The 15,047-nt window shown below is 55.0% G+C and overlaps 1 protein-coding gene across 2 annotated transcripts in view; it reads right to left on the bottom strand.

Moving 5' to 3' along the window:
- MYO18B (myosin XVIIIB) overlaps positions 1-15,047 on the bottom strand; it is a 157,240-nt gene that overhangs the window by 127,248 nt on the left and 14,945 nt on the right. For both annotated transcript variants that reach the window (XM_036449438.2, XM_045585651.1), the window contains exons 5-12: positions 14,523-14,589; positions 13,700-13,812; positions 12,053-12,229; positions 9,745-9,943; positions 8,466-8,608; positions 7,566-7,666; positions 6,714-6,777; positions 2,891-3,035 (exon numbers count right to left, since the gene is read on the bottom strand). In XM_036449438.2, coding sequence (XP_036305331.1) covers positions 2,891-3,035; positions 6,714-6,777; positions 7,566-7,666; positions 8,466-8,608; positions 9,745-9,943; positions 12,053-12,229; positions 13,700-13,812; positions 14,523-14,589 — 1,009 coding nt within the window. The remainder of the gene's footprint in view (positions 1-2,890; positions 3,036-6,713; positions 6,778-7,565; positions 7,667-8,465; positions 8,609-9,744; positions 9,944-12,052; positions 12,230-13,699; positions 13,813-14,522; positions 14,590-15,047) is intronic.

The following is a 15,047-nucleotide window of genomic DNA, read 5'->3' as shown; positions in this document are numbered from 1 at the left end:
GTTCCCACCGGCCTTTGGCACGCGCGGTCTTGCTCCAGCTCAGGGAGCGACTGGCCACCTCCTGCTATTCCTGGATGGAGCCCCCTGGTTGCCGGATGTTGGGGTGCCCCGGCAGAAAGCAGGGAGGGGGTTGGGCTCTTGTCATTATTGCTGCTGTCTCTCTCCTTCCCGCAGGCCCCTCCCTCATCCGTTCGGGGGCTGACATCTTTATTATGGCAGGCGGGGCGGTGCCAGGCCGGCTGGCGGCCTCCCTTCATCAGCCCATTACTCGGCCCCGCGCTGGGTTATGTACGAGCCGGACCGCGTCATACATCAGGCAACGGGGTCAGCAGCAAGCAAACCGGCAAACTGAGTGAAAGACAAATGAATTAAACCTCCCATCGGCCTCCAGAGAAAAACGAAAGCAAAGCGACGCAGGCATTGCTCATCCTTGTTACCCTTTTGGATTCTGAACACTGTTGTCATTTTGGCGAAGTGATGATGGACAGCGGGCAGGGTGACAAACAGTCTCGGACTTTGCGGGGGAAAGCCTCTGTCATCTCTGACAGGAGAGGATTCACCGCCAGCCCGGCAGATTGGAGCCTCGCCGAGGAAAACCCCCCGGATGGAGGGCGGATGTCCTATTACAACAACAGCAACAACAGCAATAATCATCACAATGGCAGAGCTTTCGATGATATATTTGTGTGAAATGTGGTAAGCCTCCAGAACCCTAAGAAGCAGGCACTGTCATCACCCCCATTTTACAGGTGAGGAGACTGAGTCTCAGAGGTCAGGAGACGCACTAATGACGTAGGAGAACCAGAACTGAACGCAGGTCACTCTGGTCCCGGAGGCCTGGCCTTTAGCCCAGATTGTGAGCTTGCCTGCCTCTACTCTGCTCAACAGGTGACCTTCCAGATGGAGGAACGGAGACCGGAGACTGAACAGAGATGGAGGACTGGGTGGAAATTAGAGCTGAAGAGCTGTTAGGAGTGAGGCGAAGACCCAGGCACCTAGAATGCACCGAAGGACTAGGCCAGCTGGGCAGCCTCATGGTGGAGAAAAGCAGAGGCTTTGGAGGAAGACAGACACGGATTCTAACCTCAGCTCCACTACACGAAGCTGTGTGACCCTGGCAAAGTTACACAACCTCTCTGGGCCTCAGCATCCTGAACCAAAAATAGAGAATTCCTCCCTACCTTCCTGTCAGGGTTGCTGTGGGGATGAAGAGAGGACACAGAGCATGGGGGAGCGGCCCATTGCAAAGTCTAGGTCAGTGGAGCAATCTTTGCAGGAAGAGAGCTGAGTTTTCAAACCTCACCCTGAAACATTCCCACTGTGTGATCTCCGTAAACCACACACCCTCTCTGAGCCTCCATCTTCTAACAAACCCCCCAGCACACACACACACCATGAGCCAAGTCCTCTGCTCCACGTGTGTTGGTCTTGACTCACTCGATCACCACAGTAAGACTACAAAGTTGGTGCCATCATTAACCCATTTTATAGAGGAAGAAACTGAGGCTGAGAAAGGCCAACCCAGGATTCACACCCAGCAGGCCCAGTCCCGACACTGCCCACGGCCTTATTCTTCCTCACAGATTATTGCGTGAATCTCATCAGCTCAAAAAGCACAGAAATAGGATCCGGGCCCTCGAAATAAGTTAAGGAAGCCAGTTTCACTGAAAGGAGAACATCATTTAAAAAAAAAACCACCCTGATTAATGGAATATTTCAAAGTGATCTGTTATGACACGAAGCAAAGACATTTATATATGACTTTGAAATTCTTAATAGCTGATTTTAGAGCAACCTATTATGAAATCTTCCAAAGCAGAATATATAGTAAGTAAATCAGCAAGCAGGCCTCCCAGGCAGACTGACGGCAGCTCCTCTTAAAGTAATTTATACACTGGGGGTGGGGGGGGGGGTGTAAGGCTGGAGGAATTATTGCCATAATCATGTATTAATAAAATATTTATAAATATGACTTCCTCTTTTATCGTAACTGGCGGTGACAGGTGTAAGTCAGGTCCCTGAGCCCACAGCAGAGGGACGTCCCACCTGCCCAGGAGGAGAAACTGAGGCACCGAACTTCTCTGGTGACAGGTCAATAGGTGGGGGTGGGGGTGGGGGTGGGGGTGGGGGTCCCTTGGCCTCTGTCGCATTGGAGGCAGAGGGAGCTCAAGGGCCATCTGCCCGCCAGCCTCGCTCTCTGCCTCAGCCTGCGGAGGGCTGGCGGGAGCGAGCCCGTGTGAGCGGGGGCGCCTTGGGACAGTCGCCTACCCAGGCTCGCCGACGCGGTAATGGGGTCGCCTGGGCAGTGGGGAGCACTCCCAGATGTCTAGACAGAACACACCGCCTTCACTGTGTGGGCCCAGCCTTACCCCCATGCTCTAGGGCAGTGTTTCCCAAACTGCTCTCACGCTGAGAATCACCTGGTGGAGTTGTTAAACTACAGATTCCTGAATCCCAACTATAAGAAGGGCTAAACTAGAATGTTTGGGAACGTAGAGGTAAAAGAGGTAAAATCGTATACTTAAGTATACAATCGCTCCACCAGGTGATTCTCATTTAAATTTATGCTGATTAAAACGGGACGCACTCCCAAGTCCCTTCCTCAGTCGCGCCAGCTGCTGCGTTTCGGGTGCTCGGCAGCCACACGCGGGCAGCGGCTCCCGGGCTGGACGGCGCGGACGGAGTGCGCCTCCAACACCGCAGAAGGCCCCGCTGGACGGCGCTGTCTGGAAGGTTTGCCGGAGAAATCCAGCCCCTTCCTTCTCCCGGGGCCTTGCCCGACAGCCCCCCAGGGAGCAGCCCCTGGCACGCAGGGGATGGCAGACTGCTCCCGCCCCGTGTCACGGAGAGGTGGCCGGCAGCCCGGGGGGACTGGGCAGGAAGGACATACCTTTGCAGGCCCCCGCCGCACCCAGGTGGTAGATGGCTGCCAACACTCGCCAGATGGCCCGCTGCTCGCTCTCCAAGATGCCCAGCGTCGCCATGGCGGCCCGGAGCTGGGCGAAGGCGGCCGCCGCCCTCTGCTTGTCCTCGGGCTGCGGGCACAGGGAGAGAGGAGGAAAGAGAGGTCACTGAAATGGAGAAAACTCACAATGTGATGCCACGCTCGGTCTCAGGGGGGAAGCGTGTGGTCACTTTCTGGCCACGATGAAGCTGAGGAAGGTGGGCGGGCATCGCCGGCTGACTTGGGAAGGCGATGCGGTTCCCATTCATTCGTGTGTCCACTCGGCAGACTTAGCGGGGCTCTGCTCTGTGCCAGCCTCCGGGAAGGCAAAGGCGAGCGAGAGCCAGAACTTGACTTGGAGGGCCTCTCAAGGTGGAAGTGAAAGGAGATTTTGAAAAGCAACTGTGACAAGGCTAAGTGGTGGGATATGGGGATACGTGGGGAGCTACGGGACATCAGAGACAGGAGCGCACTAATGAACCCCACTGCCGGAGTCGGCGGAGGAAGAATGTTACAGAAGATGAGATCATGTCGAGACCGGTTTGGCTCAGTGGATAGAGCATCGGTCTGCGGACTGAAGGGTCCCAGGTTCCATGCCGGTCAAGGGCATGTATTATACCTTGGTTGCAGGCACATCCCCAGTAGGGGGCGTGCAGGAGGCAGCTGATGGATGTTTCTCTCTCATCGATGTTTCTAACTGTCTATCCCTCTCCCTTCCTCTCTGTAAAAAAAAATCAATAAAATATATTTTTAAAAAAAAAGAAGAAGAAGAAGAAGAGATCAAACTGTGATTGGAGTTCGAAAGACAAACAGGCAGAATTGACCCACTTCGTGTAATAAAGGTCCTGATACACACAAGGAGCGCCACGAACAAAGGAGATCTCTGCAGACTACAGGGGGTCCCTGAACGTGGACACAGAGCAGGCACTTTCGGAGGCGGGGCTGACAGAGAGGGGAGGAGCTGAGCATGGGAAGGCCTCCAACACGATATCAAAGGGCATGAGACTTACACACCAGCCTTGACTGGCAAATACACACACACACACACACACACACCCCGCCCCCCACTAGATGCCTGGCCCTGTGGCAGACATCACTAATCGATCAAGATCCCACAGCAAGCCGGCAAGTCCAGCTTCTTTTTAGGATGTCACCCCTTGCAGCTGCCGCCGACGGATCTACCAAAAGGGAACCGTGTGCCATCCCCGGGGTGAGTGACGGGACACCGCGGGGAGATTTAAGCAGGAGGAATGAGAAAATGACATGATCCAATGCTAATGGGTTGCAGAGCGTTATTTTTCTCTTTTAGATTTATGATCCCAATTACGTTTGATTGAATATTAAAATGAGTCTGAAACTCCTGCTCACATACCATCTGGCCAAGGAGACTCAGCCCAGAAGCCTGCGAGGTGGAGAGGAAGTTAGCCGGGGAGGAGAATTCTTTTGCCAAAAACCCGACAGCTCATCTGCACCTGGACAGAGCTTAGGGTAGGGGTGTCGAACTCAATCAGAGAAGGGGCCAAAATCTAAAATCCAGCCTAAATCGCGGGCCGAATGGTTTACTCAACAGTCATAAACTGTCATTGTGATGGAAACGCAGCGGAGTGCAGTGATGACAGCGCGGTGCGGGCCACATTGCAAGGCCTGGCGGGACGGATTTGGCCCGCGGGCCTTGTGTTTGACACATGTGGCTTAGGGGATACCCTGTAGGCTGTTCGAGCTAGCAGGTCCTTGAATTGGGTGGAGTCCAGTGCCCAGAGAGAGGGCGATGCCTGCCCAAGGTCACACAGCAAATGAGTATCAGATGCACAGGACTAGAATCGGGCTTTTCTGATTTCCCCATCCAGACACCATGTCCCACGCTTCTAACTCGGAAAGAATCCTGTAAGGATCGCTGACCAATTGGGACGGCATCCAAGCATGCAGGGACATTGAAATATTCTCTGCGGAAACATTTCGATTAATAGCAAAAGCATGTTCCACTGATCCATCATATTTCTGGGCCACCACAGGACCACAATATCCCTAGCAACCAGGAGCTCAACCTAGCAACCGCAGCTGCTCCACCGGAGCAAACAGAGGCAAGGAAGGCATCTTACCAACATGGTTATTTATGAGATTTCAAAGTAGCCGTGAAAGGGCACCAAAGAACAGTGGGAACGCATTTATTACGGCTCCCACTGTCAGCCCTGAGCACTTGACTTTAGATTACAGCCAGCCTCCATCCTCTGCCACTTAGCTCATGTGAAGAGAAGAACGAGGAAACTGCCAATAAAGCTAATTTGCTTCTTTTCCGCTCCCTCCCCGCCCCGCGTCTCGGATGCGACCGAAGACAAGGACGGACAAAAACGACTAGGATCAGGAAGATGTTTGCCATCCCTTAAACTTCTAGAGAGCCAAACATCTCTGCATTGTGCCCTGAGAAAGTCAATCCTCGCACTGAACTCGTGAAGACAGAAATCAGTCAAGTCAGTGGAACAAGTCAACTCAGAGCCCAAATGGCTACCCACAGGAGAACGACAGACACAGGGTGGTACGGGTGTGGGGTGCTATGCAGCAATGAAAAAGAGCGAGCCGCTGATACATGCAACCACATATATGAATCCCATGGTCCCTCCCCCTTCTGTCTGGAGACCACTCCTCTGCTGCTGATACTTGGGTCCTAACCAATAAAATCGGCCCGGTCCTAAGCCTGGAATATGACAGCCAGAAGCAACCTGCTGGGAGGCAAGGATTATTATGATGATGATGATGACCACTGCGACTGGGCACTTTTTTAAAAAATCAGGCCATGTTGCAGAAAAATAAATTATAGAGAAGAAGAAAATAATAGGAAAGCTTTGTGATTTCAAATGTGTCCTGGTGCCCTCGCAGATCTCAAGCAAGTTCCATTTAAAAGCTGACATGTGGGAGGCAGTGAGGGCGCCCTGCAGGGACCAGGAGGTGGAGCTGGCAGTGAGCACGGGTGGCGACTCACATCTATCCTCCGGTCTCCACAGTAGTGCGACCTTAGGTGTATCCTCAGGCCACGTGACTGCATTAATCCCCCTGTCTGTCTCTCCTGCTAGAGCACACATCCACACATAAGGGCCCTCATCCCGGCACTTCCCACAGGCCTGCTACGCATGCGAGAGGTGGGGGCGGAAAGGGGGTAACTCCGAAAACATGTGTTAACATATAAACAAACGAATAAAAGAACAAACAAACAAGGGGACAAAATTGGGTTTCCTAAACAGCTGAATATCATCGCTCAGTGTCCTACGCAGAGGCCACAGCTGCCGGGAAGCCACCTGTGACTGCACCTTCCCACGTGACTCTCCAATAATATTTACTAAGAATACCTGACTGAGGGACTGATTCAGGCCACGCCCTGTCATTCCATTTGGTCCTCACAATAAACCCGCGGCAGCTACAACTACTGTCACTGTTTTACCAAAGAGGATACAGACGTTCAGAGAGGCTAGGTTCCATGGTGAGGTCACGTGTCTAGTAAGTGTCAGAGCTGGGGTTTGAACCAGATAGCCTGACGCCAGAGCCCACACGTTTACCTTTACCTGAACCAACTCCTGGTTATTCTTGGTATGTCTCGTTTCCTGACATGCCCAGACCCTACAGAGGAACCCCTCCTTCCCCACATAACCAGCCCTTGCCAACTCCAAACCCCAGCGGCAAAGGAGGCGAGTCGCCTAGGAGGTCTCACCATCACCCTCCCATCCCGGCCACGGGGTCACGGACCCTGACACGCACCCCAGATAGGCCTCGTCCTTACCTTAGACCAAGTGCCCATGCCGAAGGAGTTGCTGTCCGCCATCTGGTGCAGGTTCAGCTCCGTCCTAGAAGCAGAGAAGGGACCAGAAGTGCACCTGACCTGATCCGTATTCCATTATTGGGAGGTTCACCGTGACACATAATTGAGCATCTACCCCGTGTCAGGCCCTGTGTTCATACTGGGGAGGCAGGAAGGAATAAGGCAGGACCCCGGATTCAAAGATCTCATGGGCATTCTGGTGAGGACGAGAGACCAGCACACCCCAGTGAGGAGCCAGAATAGAAGAAGGGGAGAAACTGAGGGGGCAGGAACCAGGCAGCACTCCTCTAAGGAAGGGATTCAGAGCAGGTTTAGAAAGAGCTACATGCCGAAACCGGTGTGGCTCAGTGGATAGAGCATCAGCCTGCGGACTGAAAGGTCCCAGGTTCGATTCCCGGTCAAGGGCATGTACCTGGGTTGCAGGCACATCCCCGGTGGGGGGTGTGCAAGAGGCAGCTGATCGATGATTCTCCCTCACCGATGTTTCTAACTCTCTATCCCTCTCCTTTCCTCTCTGTAAGAAATCAATAAAATATATATATATTTTTTTAAAAAAAGAGCTACATGTGGATTAATATCTCACCTAACCCTGTGAGGTTAGCCATGGTATTGTCTCCGTCTTACAGAGGGGGGAAAAAATCCAGGGTTCAGAGTGGATGACGCTAACGGAGGTCACACAGCCCGGGAGCAGTGCCAGCAGCAGGAACCAGGTTCCTAACCTCTGGGCCCCCTCCTCTCAGCTCCGGGCAGAGCTAAGGCTGGGCCTCGGGGAGCAGATGCCCTCAGCGGTCCCTGCCGGGCCCCGTCGCTCACCTGAGGTCCAGGTCCAATCCTGCGAGCATCTGCGAGAACACCGCAAAGGTGCCTTCCCCTTCCGGCTGCCGTGCCACTCGGCTCTTCTCCAAAAGCATCGTCTGCAAGAGCAGAGGACGGCCCCTGGTCAGCACTTGGGCAGCATCGGCCCCCTGCCTGGTGCCCAGCTACCCTGAGGCCCTGGGAGGGAGCCCCGCCTTGGCCCACCTGCGAGGCAACATCTCGTGTCCAAACTCCGCTGGACACCTTCGCCTCAGAACTCACCGGTCCCTCATCTCCCTATCTTGGGGTCCACCTAGGGACTCATGCCACCGACTGGTTCCAAGGAAAGTATCGGAAAGGAAGAAGGATGACCTGGATCCACCCTCCACCACATCCTTATTGCACAGAGGCCGTTAGTAACGTGGCCCAGACGGCCATGAATGGCAAGATCGCAGGCTCGGGGGGTGGGCATCGCTGAGTTTTCCCCGGAGCCTGTGTATTATCCCAGCTCCACATACAAACAACGCCTCTTAATAAGTTAATCCTATTTTCTGTTCAAACAGAACGTTCGGGGGAGCAGGGGAGGGATGCGGGCGACCTGGGAGATGGGAGCGGGCGGGCATGTGTTTGTCTGTTTCATTTCAGCTTATGCTCCTAAGACCCAGATAATGAAACGGCTGGAGGATGTATTTATTCATGAATATTTCACCCTCGTGATAGTCTGAGGGGCACACGGGCCAGCTTGCTCCAGGAGGGGACTATCTGGGCTGCTGGGTGAGGTGGGACGGAGCTGGCAAAGGCCGGGGGAACTGGGACCCCATGTGTAGACACATCCCAGGGAGGCGTGGGCTCTGCTGAGTGGGAACAGGGGTCCTGAGGCCCCGAGGACTCCCCGCCTCCTCCCGCCCACAGCTTCACCTGGAGCTGGGCGGCTGTGACGCGGCCTGTGGCATTGAAGTCCAGGGACATCACCATGGTGAAGCGGGTGGCGCTGTGGCTGTGGCCGGTGGACACGGAGCCAAAGGCCCGGAGGAGAGTGAAGGTGGCTCGAATCTTCTCCACTGGGAGGGTCGTGGGGGTGGAGTTAGTATTATATTTCTTTCTTTTTTAATATATTTTATTAATTTTTTTTTTTTTTTTTTTTTTTTTACAGAGAGGAAGAGAGAGGGATAGAGAGCTAGAAACATCGATGAGAGAGAGACATAGACCAGCTGCCCCTTGCACAACCCCCACCGGGGATATGCCCGCAACCAAGATACATGCCCTTGACCGGAATCGAACCTGGGACCCTTCAGTCCGCAGGCTGATGCTCTATCCACTGAGCCACACCGGTTTCGGCTAGTATTATATTTCTTACAACTAGAAAAGCAATATTGCTGAAGCCATGTATTCCCAGCAGGGAGAATATTGCCCCCAAGAGGGCAGAAACTGATTTGGGGGTGGGGGTATTTTGCTTTCTTATGTATAGAGCACAGATATACATATAGAAACAGATCATGTTTTATCTACGGCATTGAAATTTCATAGTGGGAGATGATTAGGGGATTAAGTGTTTAAGAAAAGCCTCCTCAAGGGAGCAGAAATGAAAAACAAAACCCCACTGAGAACACTGGCCCAGTGATTACAGCTCCTGAGCCGGGCTGCCTGGTCTGAATGCAGCTCGAGGACGTATCAGTGTGTGGCTTCAGGAGAGCTGGTTAATTTCTCTGAGTCTTAACATCCTCGGTCCTAAAACTTAAATAAATAATATCTACCTTATAGCGCTGTTCTTAATAACAAATAAGCTTACATCTTTGGAAACGGGTATGAGGCCTGCCATGTAAGTCCTCAGCCAGTGCTGACTGGGACCATTATTAATATTGCAATTATTCTTGCTATTACTAATTGGCCTCGCTCAGACACCATCTCCCCCTGGAAGCTCCTGTCCCCCTCCTCCTGTTCCCGACACCTCCCCTAACCAGCTCCGCCTGCGCTCTGCACAGAGCGTCCAAGTTCAGCACACAGAAGCAGCACAGGGGCCACCTTTTCCAATTCTCACAGCGGGGTGCCATGGACCGGGGCGGCCCTGCCCAGTAACAAGCACAGGGTGTGCCCCTACTCGGAGTGAATGCGAGGGGAGTGGATATAAGGGGGAGCAGCCCAGCACCCCCTCCAGCCCTCTCCCCCCCCCCCAATCCTGTGCCATGGCCCGCTGTACCTGAGACACTGCCATCCGCACTGCCCGCCATGCCCACCAGGTGCTCCAGGACCTGCTCGCAGCAGGTGGTCTTCCCGGCGCCGCTCCGGCCCAGGGCCACGATGCTCTGGTCCCGCCGCTGGCTCAGCAGCGCCCAGTATGCCCGCTGGGCCAGGGAGACAATGTGGGTGGGCAGGCCATCCGGGCGGCCCTTGGGCACCTGTGCAGGAAGATGCCGGCATCAGCCTTCCCACCTCAGCTGGCAGCTCTCCAAAACAGTGCCCACCCCCCCGCCTCAGGTCCAGCCCCAGGGGACTGGCAGCATGAGGCTCGAAGGTGGCCTTGGCAAAAGGCAGCTTTGCGTAGCCTTCAGGGAAAGGAAAGAGGCATCGCAGATGGAGGTCAGGGAAGGGCGCCAAAGGGAGCAGTGGGTGGACCCAGCCGGAGAGGGACACTGGGAGCAGGGGATGCTAAGTGGGCAACCAGTGGCCCCAACAAGGCCTCATCTGCATCTCCAGTGCGTTGGGGACCAGGGACACCAGTCGCAGTGTGGGGGCCCTCCCCCTGGCAGGGCCCTCCAGCCTGGGGCTGAAGGTGCCTCCAGTCCCCCGTTGGCCTTTGTGCCCCCAAACCCTAGGAGTGGTGATGAATCCCTATCTTGGGCTCAGCAGGACCCCCAGCTGGCAAAGGAGGGACATGTTGCCTCTGCTGCCTGGACACAGCCTTAGGTCACAAGGCAACCAAAGGTCTGAATCCTAAACCCCCCTCCTCAGAAAACACTGAAGCTCAAGGGACAGGCTCTCTCATCCATCAGCTCCCTCCCGCCCACTGACCAGACCACGGAAGGGAGAATTCTGCAGGTCCGGGCTCCTGTATACACACACAGCTGCATGCATGCACGTATGTCCTTGCATGGTGCGTATGTACTCTTGCACGCTTGCACACAGGTGTGCTCACAGGCACATGCACTCAACTGGTGCTGAGGCCCTGCACACAGAGGCAGGCCCATCTACCCCTGACAGGTCACACCCAGCTCTCAGCCTCTGGAACGGCCAGCACTGCCCCACACCTCACCCAGGCATTCTTCAAGGCGGCCCAGTCCCCGCCTCACCGCAGGTCTGTGCTGCCACCTGGTGGCCATTGGAGGAACCGGACGGGACTCAGACAAAGAACGGAAGGAGGCGGTGGGCTTGGGTTTGGCTGATGACTGGAGGGAAGGGCGGGGCACCGAGTTAAGGGTGTAGGGGGATTAAGAGACTCAGGAGCATGGGAAGATCTCAAGACTTAAATTCGTCCTTACAGGGCTGCCCAACGCCTACTCGTTTGGGCCCTTTCGCCCAGGTTCCATGTGAATGCTGCCATCCGGGAAAACCGGTGAGAATCGGTTGCTTTAGAGTAGGGGTGTCGAACTCAATCAGAGAAGGGGCCAAAATCTAAAATCCAGCCTAAATCGCGGGCCAAATGGTTTACTGAACAGTCATAAACTGTCATTGTGATGGAAACGCAGCGGAGTGCAGTGATGACAGCGCGGTGCGGGCCACATTGCAAGGCCTGGCGGGACGGATTTGGCCCGCGGGCCTTGTGTTTGACACATGTGCTTTAGAGTCTGGATAAAAGTCCCTCCCAGGGAGGGGATGTGTGGGAGGGAGGGAGGGGGGCAAAAAAAAAATCAATAAAATATATTAAAATAAATAAATAAATTAATTAATTTTTTTTAAAAAAGTCCCTCCCAGGGGTTCCTAAGGAGCCAGAGGAGCCACTCAGCTTCTCAGGAGACTCGGGGGCCTTGGGCTGCAGGAACAGAAGCATGGCCCCCACAGCAAGGGAGGGGAGACTGCACAGCCTAGCTCCACGGGGCAGCTTACGACCGGCTCCTTCCCTGCTCCCTCCCCTGTGCCTGGCACACGGTGGGAGACTCAGTCCTATCTATTATAAATCAATAACCTCTGGCTGAGTGAATGAGAGGGATCCGGCTCCCATTACCCAGTGGTGGGGAGGCCCTTCCACAAGGTGGCGCTGAGAGCTTGACAAAGAGCCTGATGCAGAGTTGACACTCGTTCAATATTTTCTCTCATTATTATTATTATTATTATTATTATTGTTGTTATTATATTTAATCCTCCTATTGTTGTTTCTCATATTTCCCCTCTAAGGTCCTTAATGAGCCACAATGCCCATGATGCCCCGTGTCTCATGTCGGGCAAGATGTTGCTCACAGCCAGGTCTGCAGGGGACTTTGGCTGCTCTGTTCTCCCCTAAGATGCACAGGGACCCCCACCCCACCCCTCCTGTGCCTGTCCCCTGCCCCCCTCGCCCTGGTCCCCCTCACCTTGCCTGCAGAGGGCGCCGACGCTCCCCGGGGCTGGAGGACGATCAGGTCGGGCCCGGTGAGGGTGTGCAGCAGCTGCGCCCGGTAGCGGTGCAGGAGCGTGTTCAGGACACTCGACTCGTTGACGCTGACCAGGGAGGCCAGGTCCTCGGCGTGGTCCAGCTCAGGGGGGTTGGCCTGTGAACCATCACAGAGTGTCCTGTGGCTTCCTGGGTCCCCACACCACCACCACCACCACCACCACCACCACCACCCCCCTCACACACAGCCCTGCTGGCCCTGTCCCGGGAGGGCCGTGGGCCAAAGACAGGACAGAACGCAAGGACCCTGGAGAGAGTCGCAAACCCCGCAAGTGAAACAGGGGCTCCCTTCTCCTTCGCCCTTGGTGAGGCCTGAGAGCCAACCCTCTGTTCACACCCGTCCCTCCTTCCGGTACCGTGAGGGGAGACGCCCAGAACAGAGAAGCAAGACTCCGGGTGTCTCTGCATCTCAGACACCGTAAAAAGCGGTGGTGTCCGGGGTCAGGCGGTGTCCCCCGAGTCTCACGAGGATGCTGCGTGCGCTGTGACACTCAGGACGCAGGCCAGTGGCCACACCGCCCGTTTCTCTGACAGTCCCTCGTGCACTGGCCCCTTGGAGACATTCCCCGGCCCTTCTAGAAGCCAAGGATGCCTGCAGCTTCTCCGGGGGCATCCGTCCTAAAAGGCTTCCTCCCATTCTTTCCAGCTCCGAGGAGTTTTCTGGGCCTAAGGCTCTGGGGTTTGAGCCAACCCTGAGCTCCCCGGTGGGTCAATCTTTCTTCTGCAAACTCCCGACATTATTGGGACTGGAGGGTCAGGAGTGAAGATGATCAAGGCCCACAGGGGTCTCCTGGAGGGAACTCTTCTTTAATTCGTGGGCTTTGAAGGGTGGAAAAGCCTCAGGACCTATTTTTTCTATCATTATTCTCTGATTTCCCCTCAAATGGATTGATAGCACACTGGAAAAAAAAATTATGCAAAACAACTAAAAAAGCAAAAACCAAAAGAACAATGAATACCCAAAATATATGTCCTATGCTATGGTTCGTGGCAGGCAGCACACTGGGCTCTGAGTCCCCTGGCAGCCAAGGTGAAAAGGGAAACATGTTTTGTGATGCCCATAAAAAGAAAAGCAATTGCGTTCTTGGGTCAAGCAGAACTCTCAGTCCTAAGATCTAATGAACATGTCTCTTACTGTGTCTTCATGAAAGGGGACACCGTGGGACAGAGCAATGACCCCCTAACATAGGGGTGTCGAACTCAATCAGAGAAGGGGCCAAAATCTAAAATCCAGCCTAAATCGCGGGCCGAATGGTTTACTGAACAGTCATAAACTGTCATTGTGATGGAAACGCAGCGGAGTGCAGTGATGACAGCGCGGTGCGGGCCACATTGCAAGGCCTGGCGGGACGGATTTGGCCCGCGGGCCTTGTGTTTGACACATGTGCCCTAACAATATATCTCCAGCTGAGCAGCAAATTCAATGGCTGTCTTCCCTACAATCCCTCCAGGGCATCAAGCCAAAGTAGTACCTGCGGTCAGGTACACGGAAATCTCCAGCCAGGTGAGGCGGGACAGTGTGGAGCAGGCGGGGGAGGGGGGGGGGGGGAAGGGGGCGGGGACTCACCCGATGAACACGATCCTCGTCCACCTCGGTGATGGTTTTGTCGGCGTCGATGCACAGTCGCACCCTCCCCGCGGGCAGGTCGGCTGTTCCCTCATCCGGCTTGAGCACCGTTGCTGGTGGACCAGCCGAGGGCAGAGGAGGGAGGGGAGGTGAGGGGAGACGGGCTCTGTTCACAAGGAGGGTCCTGAATTGCGAGCCTAAGTCCAACTCACCAAGGGCTGTTACCAGCTGGCACCGTGCCGGGCACAGAGTAGGAACCCAGCTGGCTGGGTGCACAGCCCATCGCTTACCGAGACCCGGGATGGCAGGTAATGGCATAGGGGCTGCCACTCCCCTTCCAGGACCCAAGACAGACATTACTAATCAATCGCCGGTCCCAGCAGCATCTGACTGAGACTCGGAATCGCTTCTCCGGTATGGTATGGTCACAACTATTGGACAAACGTGGGCTTGCGGGATGAGAGCTGTTTGCCCACCTGCACTCGGCTCCAGATTCCTGGAGGAGCACTGCAGGAGCCAAACCAGGCTTGTGGGTGACGTTAATGGATTAAATAACTAATTAGCAAGGCTCCAAGGTCTTTGAAAACAGTACGCAGCAGGCCAGCTGTCACAAGTAAGATGACACTTAACTATTCCCACCCCAATGAGCAGCACATTGGGGCCTCAGGGGCTCCTTACTGCTCAACGCGCTCCCCAGACCATGCTCAGGACCTGCAAACATGGCTGCCGGCAGCAGGGGGCGCAAGAGGAGCAGACGTAGATCACCGCAGCCACCCCTCACCCCCTAATTACCAAGAGCAAATGTGCTAAGACCCCTAATTACCGAGAGTAAATCCATCCTTCTGAACCAGCCAGACTTTCTCTGCTTCGTACCACCTGTCCTCCGGAGCCTGAGAGCAAAGGTCACAACAATTAAACCAGGATGACACTGCCTCTCCCCATCCCCACGTGAGGGGCGAACCCCCTCCATGGGAGCTCCTGGGACCACCTCGGTCAGAACCTAAGGGGTGGGAGGGGCGCCGATTTCCATGCAGATGCCTTAGCTCCACCCCTGGCCTTTGGAATGAAAGCTCCAGAGGGGCCTAGGGCTCTGCATTTCCAGCAGCCAGGCTGTTTGACACAGCCTGTTTGAGAACTGTCACGAGGGGGCATCTCACATTCGTGGGCCCTCCCTCACCTGTGGGACAGGTGCAGTGGGCACCTTAAGACTCTTCCTCGTCAAGGAGGAAGTGCTGGTCCCTTCCTCTGAGCTGGCCACCCCTCTCCAATTCCCTGTCCATCTCCTGCCCCACCCTCTTCACCTCCGGGGGCAAGCCTTTCCCATCCCTCCTTCTCAGGAAGGTCCGCC

The sequence above is a fragment of the Pipistrellus kuhlii genome, unplaced genomic scaffold, assembly GCF_014108245.1.
Source record: "Pipistrellus kuhlii isolate mPipKuh1 unplaced genomic scaffold, mPipKuh1.p scaffold_m20_p_20, whole genome shotgun sequence".
Classification (NCBI taxonomy): domain Eukaryota; kingdom Metazoa; phylum Chordata; class Mammalia; order Chiroptera; family Vespertilionidae; genus Pipistrellus; species Pipistrellus kuhlii.
The sequence above is the reverse complement of the archived record's forward strand: the minus strand, read 5'-3'. Positions and strand labels throughout refer to the sequence as shown.